This window comes from Hetaerina americana, unplaced genomic scaffold, assembly GCF_022747635.1.
Source record: "Hetaerina americana unplaced genomic scaffold, ioHetAmer1.1.p SCAF_37, whole genome shotgun sequence".
NCBI classification, from domain to species: Eukaryota; Metazoa; Arthropoda; class Insecta; order Odonata; family Calopterygidae; genus Hetaerina; species Hetaerina americana.
In genome coordinates, this window is record NW_027286952.1 from 2408676 (window position 1) to 2420991 (window position 12316).

General features: G+C 37.2%; 2 protein-coding genes across 2 annotated transcripts in view; one reads left to right on the plus strand and one right to left on the minus strand.

The window, feature by feature from the left end:
* LOC139691539 (protein zer-1 homolog) overlaps nt 1–2732 on the minus strand; it is a 26223-nt gene extending 23491 nt beyond the window's left edge. Inside the window, exons 1-3 of the mRNA XM_071589411.1 lie at nt 2677–2732; nt 1461–2248; nt 1243–1376 (exon numbers count right to left, since the gene is read on the minus strand). Of these exons, the coding sequence (XP_071445512.1) occupies nt 1243–1376; nt 1461–2221 (895 nt within the window). The 5' untranslated portion in view covers nt 2222–2248; nt 2677–2732. The remainder of the gene's footprint in view (nt 1–1242; nt 1377–1460; nt 2249–2676) is intronic.
* A 21-nt stretch (nt 2733–2753) lies between these two features.
* LOC139691540 (TBC1 domain family member 13) overlaps nt 2754–12316 on the plus strand; it is a 35105-nt gene continuing 25542 nt past the window's right edge. Inside the window, exons 1-5 of the mRNA XM_071589412.1 lie at nt 2754–2773; nt 2851–2924; nt 3146–3271; nt 9786–9942; nt 10029–10176. Of these exons, the coding sequence (XP_071445513.1) occupies nt 2754–2773; nt 2851–2924; nt 3146–3271; nt 9786–9942; nt 10029–10176 (525 nt within the window). The remainder of the gene's footprint in view (nt 2774–2850; nt 2925–3145; nt 3272–9785; nt 9943–10028; nt 10177–12316) is intronic.

Consider the following 12316-nt stretch of genomic DNA (forward strand, 5'->3'; position numbering starts at 1 on the left):
TGAAATGTGGGTGTGGAGAAGAATGGAGAAGGTGAAATGGACCGAGAAGAAAACAAATGAGGAAGTACTTGGTATGGCTTGCGAAGAGAGGGGTTTGTTGGGAGAAATCCTATGGAGGCAGGAAAAGTGGATGAAGGGGGTGTTGACCGGCAGTGGGATGTTGAAGACTGTGATAGAGGGTAGAATGTTGGGCAAAAGAGGAAAGGGAAGGAACAGGATAGGGATGTTGGACGGGATGAAGGGAGGAAGAAAGTACTCAGAGATGAAGAGGGACCTGATATAGAGTAGGATGATGGATTTTGTGTTTTGTTTGTGTTGACCTGATATAGAATAGGATGTTGTGTTTTTCCAGGGGTCACAAATTATTTAATCAATTATTTATATATATATATATATATATATATATATATATATATATATATATATATATATATATATATATATATATATGTATATATATATATGTATGTATATTTTTTTACACACATATACATGTATATATGTCTATCCAAAGGTGTTTCTTCACACATTATCAACATATAATTTGCCCTTTTAATAAAAATGGAAATTCCAACAAACATAAACGACAACAATTAACATTCAGAGCACACAACTTCCAATATAGGACAATAATCTAGAAACTAATGCCAAATTGGGTGAAGGATGAAATGAATTGTATGACATATCCACCAGTGAAACAACAAAGCACTTTAATTTCCAAATAGCTGGGTAATTCTTCAAACAAACGTAGATAGAAAAACCTCATCTGAATTGTTCTCCTCCAAAAAGGGCAAACATCCTATCTTTTAGAAACCATTGGAATTTATAGGGTATTAATGTTGAATATAAGAAGCACCGAGTCCACTGAATGATCATGGTCAACAACAAAATGCATCAACTAAGGCAATTTGCTTGAAATATAGCAATAACTCTAAATAGAACCGAAAAAAATCGAAATTAACCCTACATAGAATAAACTTATGATCCATCATAACGGCAGTAAACTCGTCATTAAAAATGAACATGAACCTAGTAAATAAAATATTGTTATATAGGACGTCATGTATACATTAAAAAAATGAATGCACAAGCAAAAATTCGGGCTCTCTTAGAAGGTGAAACCGCTGAGTGGCCAAACAAATGTTAGGCATCACAATTTTCACATACATAACAATGGAATTTCAGCTAAAATCCTTAAGGAAAAAGGCAACCTTATGCAACTAAAATATTCCTTTAACTCACCAGTTCCAGCCAAATTGGTTCCGGAAATATCCAGAGAAGACAGTAATGGTAAGCTTTCTACCAACATAGCCAATGTTTGATTCTCATTCATGAAAGTTCCATGTTTCTCATTGGACTGAGATACATCCAGGTGCCTTACATGTCAAAGGTAGAAAAGATTAAGCCGTCATGAAACGTCAAACAAGTAATAAAAATGTTAAATATGGTAGTACCCTCACCGTAACTTTTCCAACAGACATATAGACCCAATGGTTTCTTGCAATCGTCGTACATTGTGCAAAACTAATGAAGTTAGATTATTTAATCTACAAAGATATGACAAATTATCCAAGCCATAACTTCCAGACAGGTCAAGGTGTGTTAAATTCTTCAAGGATTGAACCAGCAGGCGGAAGAACCACACTTCAACTTGGACATTTAAATTTCTCACTGCCAGCCGACGAAGGTTAGGCGCTCTAATTATAAATCCCCTCTTGAAAAAAGGCGATGATGAAGTCTCACCCAACTCTTCCGTCGAATCATGGTGGAGTGTATCTTGCAGCATATTTACTGCTGGTCCAATTACTAAGGACAATAAACTATCACCGAATTCATTAATATGCCAGAGAGAACGTTTAGTAATGAAGACACAATTCGATAAATCTAATTCCATCAGCTTATGGCGCAGCAATATGCACAGTCCATGGTCTGTAATATTTGCATTCCTTAAATGAACTCTTCTAAGCCTGGTTGTTTGTGTATTTTCAAATATTTTCACAAATTTGTCTTCCAAACTATGGCCCGACTGTTGATAAACCTCTAAGAGTTTTTCACAAATTTCACTTGGTAGTGTCAAACCATCTTTCAGTCTTCTATCTTTTGTGTCAGGATCCACGTAGCATATTGTTTCTAAATGACTTACTACATACTTAAAGCACAGATCTAATAAAGATTCAGGAGCACTATCTTTGCTCACTGCCTGGAAAGACAACATTGTCATAGGAACTGGAAATTACATCCAGTTTACCTGAAAAAGAACATAAAAACAAATTCTTATTGATGCACCCAATTTACATGCGCAGCCACCATATATACTGTTATACAATGTAATATCATCTGTGATTAAGAGATAAAATCCAATATTGTTGTACGAAGTCCCTACACGTATCATTACGTTAAGATTTAACGAATTGGCACACATCAAATCGAAAATTTACACTAAAGGTAAATAATTTTATCCGTTAACATTTACGCACAAATTAGTGTTAAATACTGAGTACAAGTGCGTATTTTAAAGTGCGAAATTGATCTACTACGACTACGAAAGCACTCAGTTGGTGATTGTCATCTAAATTGAATTTTTTCGGGGTGGAAACACTGAAGCGATGCACTGCTGGAATAGAAACAACAGATATTTACTATTTCTCCAATAAAGATCTTCAATTATACACTCACCAGGAAATGATTTCTTCCCAGCAGATGTTCTGCCATTTACTATACTCGTGATACTCAATGCGCATGCGTTGACAGTGATGGCGGCTTACAGGACGAGGTACACTACTATACTCTACTTGAAAAAAAACCATTATTTGTTGCTAACTGATTAACTTGCAATAATGTTGTTTCCAGATTGAGAGAGTTAGATGATGCCCTAGAATCGGATGAAATAGATATGAAGAGGCTTAAGCAGTTATGCTTTAATGGTACGTCGATAGAAACTAGGCGAGAAACGCCTACCTTTGTTGCTCGAAACTTCTCAGTTGAAACACCATAACGTTGGCGATTGTATGAGGATTCTTTGTGTTTTTTCATTTGAGATTCATGTGCAAAATACATCGATTACTGTTATCGCTGGAATCAAAAATCCATCGGAATGCATTATTGTAGTTTGACTGATTTGCTTCATGCATTTGGATTTACCCAGGGATTCCAGACGAACAAGGTAGAAGAGCACTTTGTTGGAAATTACTTCTGAATTATTTACCTACCAGCCGTAAAACTTGGAGTGAAACTTTGGCGAGAAAGAGGATTTTGTACAAGCAGTTCATAGGTAAAGTATTCTCGTTTCATGATTAAACCGTAAACAGTGCCAACACATTTGGTGTCAATTTCGCCAAAATATCGCTACCGACGTAGATATTCATGAAACTTCCTTCCTTAACCACTCCCAATATGCTATTAATTCACGTATATTATCATATCCAGGCATTTAGTTTTTAAGGTAATTAAACATGTACATGTAATTCATTTCACTGCTCAATGATTGATTTAATTGTCACCGTCGTAACCTTTATCATATACCAGCCAAAATATGTAAGTGCCTACTGCTATTAAAAAGGGGTCATTAACCTTGACTAGGTTAGATTGGCACCCTAATTCCATTAGTATTGTGTCAAATGTTATCCCCAAAATTGACGCCCATAAGTAAGTATTATTGCTCTAATATGGAGAGGTACTACATCTTGCTTGATCTAAAAGGCAGTTATAAACAGTGTTAGGATATTGATTGCTTATATCAGCAGTGGTTCATAAACTCACCAAAACTACTAGTTCATATACTATTGTTGAAAGAAAACAATAGTCAAAGTTGAAACTCAAATAAGGCGTTAGAAAATTCTGATTTTTTTAATCCATAAGATGCCAATATCACGAGGTTGAGCCTGACAACTTCTAATGAAACCACAAATGTTGGAAATTGTTAAATTCCTAAAAAGGGTTGGCTGGAATAACTGGCAATACTTGATTATTCACGCATGTGAATGAAGGAAACAGTTGGTGAAAATAAGGATGAAATCAAAAAAAATTGGATAGCAATCACCAGAGATCAAACCAAAAAGAAACAAACTAGGTACTTGATGGCACAAAAAATCCTAATAAGAACTTTGACACCACTCCTCATTTGAAGTTCTCTACATTCTACAAACAACTATTGCATGCTTTTGCATGAGGTAAGTATGTTTCCATCACAACCAAATGATAATCTGTAAATTCTAATTCATCAGTAAAATAATTGTAATGAGTGGAAAAACTCAAAACAACATTAATCACATCAGTTTGTGGCTTAATCACTCTGAAGGGATTCATAATTTAAATAAAGCAAAAGAAGAACAAAATCACAGCAGAACTTTCCACAAAATAACTCACATCCTCTGTCCTTAAATAAATGACCCCCACATCAACTCACAGAGCCAACTTGCCAGCCCACAGTGGTAATGGGGTAGTGTCCTCACCTGCCAACCCAGAGGGCACGGGTTCGAGTCCCACCTAGGTGGGTTTTCCTCCACCTAGGGTTTGGATGTTTCTAATTTCCTGTTATGTTATATTCTTTTTAAATAATCCAATGGAAAGACCGAAAAATGAGATTGTTCTTAGACTATTTCTTAACAAAAAAGACGAGAAAAACTGAGCGAAACGGGGTATATATGGATGGAAAAAGCAGGGAGGAGGGTTGGGGAGAAGAAGGGGTTGAGTGGAGTGTGACTGCGGGTGGAGATATGCCACTGTGCAGAGGGTTAACCTGCGTTGCCAAATGGAAATGAGGAAAGCGAGGGTAGCACAGAAGGGGTGGGATAGGTTCAGTATTTGGGAATGGAGCAGCAAGTAGGGGAGAATGGTTCACAAAAAGTAGGTTAATTAGTAAAGATTAGTTGAAGTGTCCAATCATGGGCCATTTCCCTCAAGGTGAAGAATCATAGCATCAAAGTTAGGTGGATTTGATGTCTGAATGTGATGGTGTTCAGCTTGGAGGCATGATGAGATGTCATTAGGTTCCCAGTACTTCGTATGTTTTTTTATTCTTGTGGTCAAGTCTCTTGCTGTCTAAACATATAACACTTAGCCCAGGAGTCACACTGCATTTCAGTTATATCCACAGTTATGAATGATAGAACTATATTTGTCCATAGGAAACTTCCTTGTCAGTCTGTGGGACATTGGTAATAAAAATTGCATTTGCTTTGAGGTGGCAATAAAGAGGGTGAAGCATGCTATTTTTTAATGGCTGATTTAATAAATATTTTAGATCAAAGATGAGCTCATGCTTATCTATTGAGTTTTGAAAGAAATAATAAAATAGCTTTAAGTTCTGAACTTTGTAACAGATAAGGGTAAACATATAAGTCTGTGACATAGAATGAAAGTTAGGTGTTGTAGGGTGGCATTTCAGAAACTTTGAAACTTATTCAGAATGTGAGCATAGGGTACAAGGATAGATAATGCCCAGGTCTCTCAGGAAAATTTTGCAAACTGGCGTAGAACATACTGGAGTTCAGTTGTTCCCCCGCTCAACTTTGTGGAAATTCATGTTAATTGAATGAAGAATACATTGTATCATATCAATGTGTGTGCATCAAGGACAGTGGAAAGATACATTGTATTCTTTATTTAATTAATCCATACTGGAGTTGTTTAAAGTTAAATGTGACCCTTAAGTTGAAAGCATCCTCTGCAGCATTGCGTCATGCAGTGAAAATGGCCTCGAAAATTTGGATTTGAAGGTTTGGTACTGTAAAGATAAACATACCTTTGCCTTCTATCTGTATTTCCTCCATGCTGAATGGTTGACTGATCTTCACACGGCCAGCCACTCTAAGCCATGACCACTCCTTTGAATGGCTCTGTTTTACAAATGAAATCTCTGGTCAGTGATGTGGTTCCCAAAAAATCAACTCTTACATAGGCCATTGAATAAATCCACAGGAAAAATAGAAAAACAAATTATTTTTCAACAGATTTTTCTATTAGCTCGCTACACTTTTCCCATCATTTCTCTAACTTTTTGTAAGCCATCCAAAGGGTAAGATTTCAGAAGATCCTCTCAAAATAGGTATCTTTGTTGGCAGTGACCTCCTCTTTTGATGTGAATCGTTTCCGATCAAGTATTTTTTTCAATTTTGGAAGAAAAAAATGTCACTGCAGGCCGAATCTGGTGAATACAGTGAATAATATAATGATTTGAACTTAAAGTCCACAATTTTTGCCATCGAAACTCTTAAGGGTGTATGCACCCATACATTGTCTTGATGGAGGAGAATTTTTTTTCTCTGCCGAGTGAGAGTTTTTCTTGATTTATTTGCTCAAGTTATGATGCATTAATGAGACATGATGATCTTTATTTATTATTTGTCCTTTTTGCACAAAAAAATATAAATGATTCAATGTGCATCCCAAACAATTGGTTTGTGAGCCAATTTTGCAGTGTCTACCCCTTCATCCTAGCCTGATCACCTTTGAAAACCCATTGTTTTGACTGTTCCTTTGTCTCTGGAGTGTAGTAGTGTGTCCACGTTTTGTCCACAGTTATGTATCGGTGTAGAAACTCTTCTGTAATATGACGGAAAAGCACTTAACCAGCCTCCAAATGGATCACACAATTGTATTTATTCTCCATCAAGAGCAAACGCAACACCCATCTTGCCAAGGTTTTTTCACTCCCGATTTTTCGTTGCAAAATGAAAACAGTGCTTATATATCTATATATATCTTGTGATATGCCTGTAGAGTAAACAATTTCACGAGCGTTCATTCATCATAACCATAAAGTAGATTTTGTCAGTCATTTCAGAGGAAGTCACATCCTTTGGATTTCGCAAGTGATGTTCATCATTGGTAGAATGTGCAGCCTCCTTTAAACTCATTACCCAATTGTAAATAGTCGCAAACACAGGAGCAGATGTGCCGTGAACTTCATGCAACTCGGTTTTGATCTTTTTCATGGTTAAGCCTTTTTAATAGAAGTGTTTAATCACCATGCAAAACACATATCTTTCCATTTCCATTTTTCCAAACAAAAGTTTTTTGCTTCATTTTCTATGAAAGTGAAACCACTTGAAGGGCATGATGAATAAACTCAAGCGGCAATCCAGCGAGAGATAAGGCTTGCAAATAGCAATCCTGTTCAAATAATACAGGTGCCATCTCTTAGATTTTCTAGGTAATTCTTGAAAGACCCAAGTATGAGGTAATTATGGGATTCCGCAGCGGTAGAGGCAAGGCTTTCACGGACTTCATCTCACAAAATCCTTGCAAAGTGAAATCAAGAGCAATTCAGCAGGCAGAAGAGAGCTGAAGAAATTGCATATCTTAAGAGTCTTGGAATGTTAGGATGATGATGAGGGCAGGGAAATAAAAAAATATAAGGTGAGAGATAGAGGGATGAAATGTAGGTGTTTTAGGGCTGTGCAAGATGAGATGGAAGAATAGCTGGGATTACTGGAGCGATAGTTTAAGAGTAATATACAGTGGAAGGGAAGAGAGTGAGTTAGGGGTGGAAATAATATTGAAAAAAAAGGTAAGAAGAAGAATTGTATGTATGGAGGGAGGGAGTGATAGAATATTTTAGTAGAGGCAGTATCAGTACAGGGAAAGGTGAAGCAACGAACTCGGTCATTGTTTGAGTGTACATGCCATCGTAGGGTGGAAGAAGTCAATAGGGTATGCAATCAGTTAGAAGATACATGAACCACCATGAAAGTAATGCTCGTGATTTTATAGTGATGCGACTATCCATGGTAGCGAGGTGAAACTGGTCAGGAAATGTGGTGGGGGGTCTGCCCTTCCAATGGAGCCACTTACCAGTGTACTCTGAGCGGAAAGACGTGCCTCTGGGTGAAGTGTGTTTTTCGACTTGATAGCATGGCACAATGGAGTGCCCAGGTGCACACCACATGCCCCCAGCCCCCTAATAGTTGCAACTTGACTCGGTTTGACTTTTTTATTGTTTCCCCCACTGAAGAGAGAGCTGAAAGGAAAGCATTGATAGACCATGAGAATCATCCAAAAGCATGTTACTCCACGTTCCTGAGATACATACCCGTCTTGAGGAGTATCAGGGTGCCTTCCATGTATGGCGGACACGTCTCTGCAAGTGTATGGATGTAGGGGAAGAGGATTTTGAAGAATTTTAAGCATTTACTACATCAGTATGATCAATAGATATATTTTTCCCAGAGAATGTGCATTATATTATTATATTGGACCCTGTATAATCACGGTCGTTCCTGAAAGGAAACATTTGATAGTGATGGGGGATTGGAATGTGACGGTAGGCAAAGGAAGGGAGGTGGGGGACTACGGTATAGGAATAAGGAACGACCAGGTGGGGAAACCAGAAGAGTTGTGAGAGACAGAGGACTTAGGCTATATTATGGTTTGGAACAAATTTAAGGACCATGATTAATTAGCACAGTTTACTAGGAGGGAATATGGACTTGGAACATAATTTAGTATTAATTGGGTGTAATGTCCGATTTTGTTCCTATTTTACAAATTTGGTCGATGGTCTATTTTAATTATATTGGCAATATATTTGCTTGTGGTTTGTCCCAATTGCATGCATATTGCTTCTCTAAAGCACTCAGTAACTGCAATCTCTCTGCTAAGTATTGCTTGATCATCTGCAAACCTAAGTGCCTTAAAATCTCTCTGCCCACCGTTCATTTCTAATTCAAGCCCTTCCGAAGCCACCCTACATATTTCCTTAGGATTTATGTTAATAAAACCTCCATTGATAATGGACCTACTTATCTCACTCCCTTTCCCATGGCTGCCTTACGGGTACCTCTACTGCCCTTCCTTTTGCCATTTTATTCATATAACATTTTGATTGAACCACATAATCCTCAAGTCTACTCATGTGCAGAGGTTCCTCAAGAGGCCTGTATTCCATAACACTTCTGCTGACATTGTCCACTCCACACTGTCAAGCACCTTTTTGAAGCCTATGAAGCATGCAAAGACATCCTAATCATTATTGTTTCTTTCTACCTGTGACCTCAGTAGAGCAATAGGATCAATGATATGAAATAATGCAGGAGCAGAAGTAAAGTATTCATCCCCTCTCCTTTCTGAACCAAACTGATCATCACATAGGGATGTATTTTTGCTATTATTTTGTCTTTAAATGATTATTCTCCAAAGTATTGTTGCTGTATGCGAAATATAACATTTTTCCTTTAGTTCTCTCTAGTGTAGCCTCCAAATGAAGGTATCAAAAGTGATGCAATCAAGTCTTCAAGCCAAGTTTTTTTTTACTTATAAAGGAGTCCAATAACCACCTCCTTCCAAAATTTCCGAACTATTTAGTAATTTTGTGGGCATATTATCTATTCTTTAACAGCCTTATTTGGCTATATTCCCATAGTACTAATCTTATCTTGCTGTCTAGTTGTTCTGGCCACAAACTAGCCTCATCTGTGTTGCTTTCTTTACTTTCTCCAAGTTGGCTGGCCTTATCTCTTTACCATGAACTCATTTCATCTGTTCTTGCCATCTTGCCTGAATCACTTTAATGTCTTTTCTATTATGATCTACATGGTTCTTCTCTTGTTTCATCCTGACCATTCTCTTGCCTATTTATTTATTTAGTGCTTCAATTTTTATTCCGGTCGTTGAAATTTCTCCTTACTCTCAGTTCTCCTTGCATTGCATTTCCTTGGCCCTACTTTTTTTTTCTTGACAGTTTATTATTATTAAACTCCCTGTACATTCTCCCCGCCACCCTGGTGTGAGAGATTTATTGAGTAAAAAGTTATTGGTGAGTAAAAATTGTTAACTTTGCATTCCAGAAGAAATGATAATTACCCCTGGGAGCTGTCAGGAGAATGACGGCAATCGCGTGGATGTCACTTTTGCTGACCATCCCCTGAACCTGAACCCTGACAGCCAATGGCAAGCATTTTTCAAAGACAATGAGGTCCTACTGCAGATAGACAAGGATGTCAGGTTTGTGCTTTCAGCTATTTCTTGGTTTTTATGTGAAAAAATCAGAATTATTTATTTTTGTCTTGTGTTATTTCGATATTTTGCAGGCGCCTATGTCCGGATATATCATTTTTCCAGCAAGCCACTGACTTCCCCTGCGAGGAAGTTGTGCAAAGTAGTGGCATAAAGAGACTGCACAAGCGCGTCCAGCACACAATACTGAAGTCGGCCAATGTGGAGCGCAAGGGGATAGGCGTGACCAAGGCAAGCAGTTCATTTTCTTTGTTTTCAGTGCCAATAAAGTTATTTCTTGCTGACTTTAACTTGCATATTGCTGAGGTGAAAACTGTTTCAAATATTTTTGTGATACTTTTTATATCCTTACATTGTTAATTATATTTGAATTTCTACTTTTTTCTTGCATTTGTTCATCTAGTAGCAGGTATGTATTTGCATGCAGTGTTTTATTTGTAATATATGGTCTTTGGTAATTTACTGTTTTTTTGTCGCATTTTTAAAAAAAATCGGTTATAATTGTAAAGCAGTGGTATTCTTAATGAATTAAACTTTTAAGTGGAGGTAATGAAACCTTTATCAAAAGTTCTCAAGAATAAAATATAAATGTATACCCAATAGAGCTGTTTTTACAAGGTGTCTACTGGTATTGGAAATACTTAATCTGCTGATACTCAAGTTTTGAATGCCATATTAGGAAAAAAAAAGATGAAGCACCCTTCAAATATAATTATGCATTTTTGTTAATATTTTTTTTACTTTGTAAGTTATGAAGGGGAGGGTGAATTTCTGATGCTCTCCTCGTCTATGCCACTCCCAACCTGCGGTTCAGTCGGTCATCTTCCTCCCTCTCTCACGGTTCTTCTATCACCAAAGTTCCATTTTAATCCTGGTTAAATGCCAAAAGTGAAGCATTTCTCTGCCCTCATTGGTACAAGGAGCACCACCCAGATGCCTGACCTTTTCGCCTCAGGATGGCAGCCAGCACTCTGTCGCCAAAAATTGCACGCTTTGCTTTGCATTGCCTTTCTGCAATAGCCTTTATGTGTTGTTTCTTAATTTTTGGCAAAGTACTAATGGACAAATCTGAGAAATACTGTGACGTATACATAGATCATTTAGATTCTGAAAAGTTCAAGATGCCACCTTGTATTGTTAATGAGTAAACATGTTGCAATTCGTCTGTTTGAGCGGGAATGAGACGTCCTCATCTGAAAGTGCATCATGGCTGTCAGAAGAGATAGACTAATAAATTGATTGACCTAGTATTATCATTTTTCTCATGCAATCATTTCTAAATGTGTTACTCAAACTTTCCTGAGATTTATACTGTAAATATAGTGGAATTTCGAAACTTCTAGTTAGTAGACACCCTGTTTGACTCAAATATGGATATCATTTTAATCAACTCTGAAACCATGTTGAAAATGAAATAATGCATGCTCGTACCTAAGCTGTGAGTATGTGCATATGTATGTTCTGTAAATGTGTAAGTATAAGATCACGTGACGTATGTATGTTTTAGCATTAGTGCATGGTTAATTTTCATAATCGTAATTGATGTTTGTCTGTAGATCCAGGTTATTTTATAAGGTAACAGAATTTTGTCCTGCGAGTTGATTGATTATTTCTCTCTCTTGGAATTATCTTCTCAAGGTTCTTAATTTACTTTATCCATTTACTGCCTAAGTTTTACTGAAATTCATCCTCTGTTTTAGAAAAATTGACAATTGGTAAAAATGTTTTCATTAGCTTAAAACATGCTGCGTATTTGTTTGCTCAATTTAAAAATATAGCTTTATAATTGAACATTCCTGCTTAGAAAATATAATGCATGTATGAATGAAATCAATGCAAGTGGAAATGATGCAGTGGAAGTTGCAGTTAAGAGGGTTATCTTGTGAGTAGCCCACATATTGGTGGTTATTGTTCCACTTGTGGTAGCCGAATGAGGTGTCAGCAACAGAGGGATCTCCTCATACTGATGAGTTTGAGAAGAGCATAATCGTTTATCAGTAATCAGCTCCAATTACAAGTTACAACACTTCCAAATGATTGCCTTGTTATGCTGCTCTTCGCTCAGTTTGAACTTTTGTAGACTACCACCACTTTGGTAACGTATGGAGTGTCAAATCAGATATCATGGTGAGCACTGAACTCAAATTCCAGATTTGAGTGCAGTAACATAAAAGTAGTAGTAATTTTGATGAGAGGCGACCGAAAGCTAAGGTCATTTGTACCCTTAGGGATATTTGGGAAAGGAATGGTCGAGAGAAACCTGGCATCGGCATTAGCCTACTCTTGTCGAAGGGCACCAAGGGGTCGGCAGTTTAACATCCCATCTGAAGGACGTCATACTCACTCTAAGTGATCCCCACAA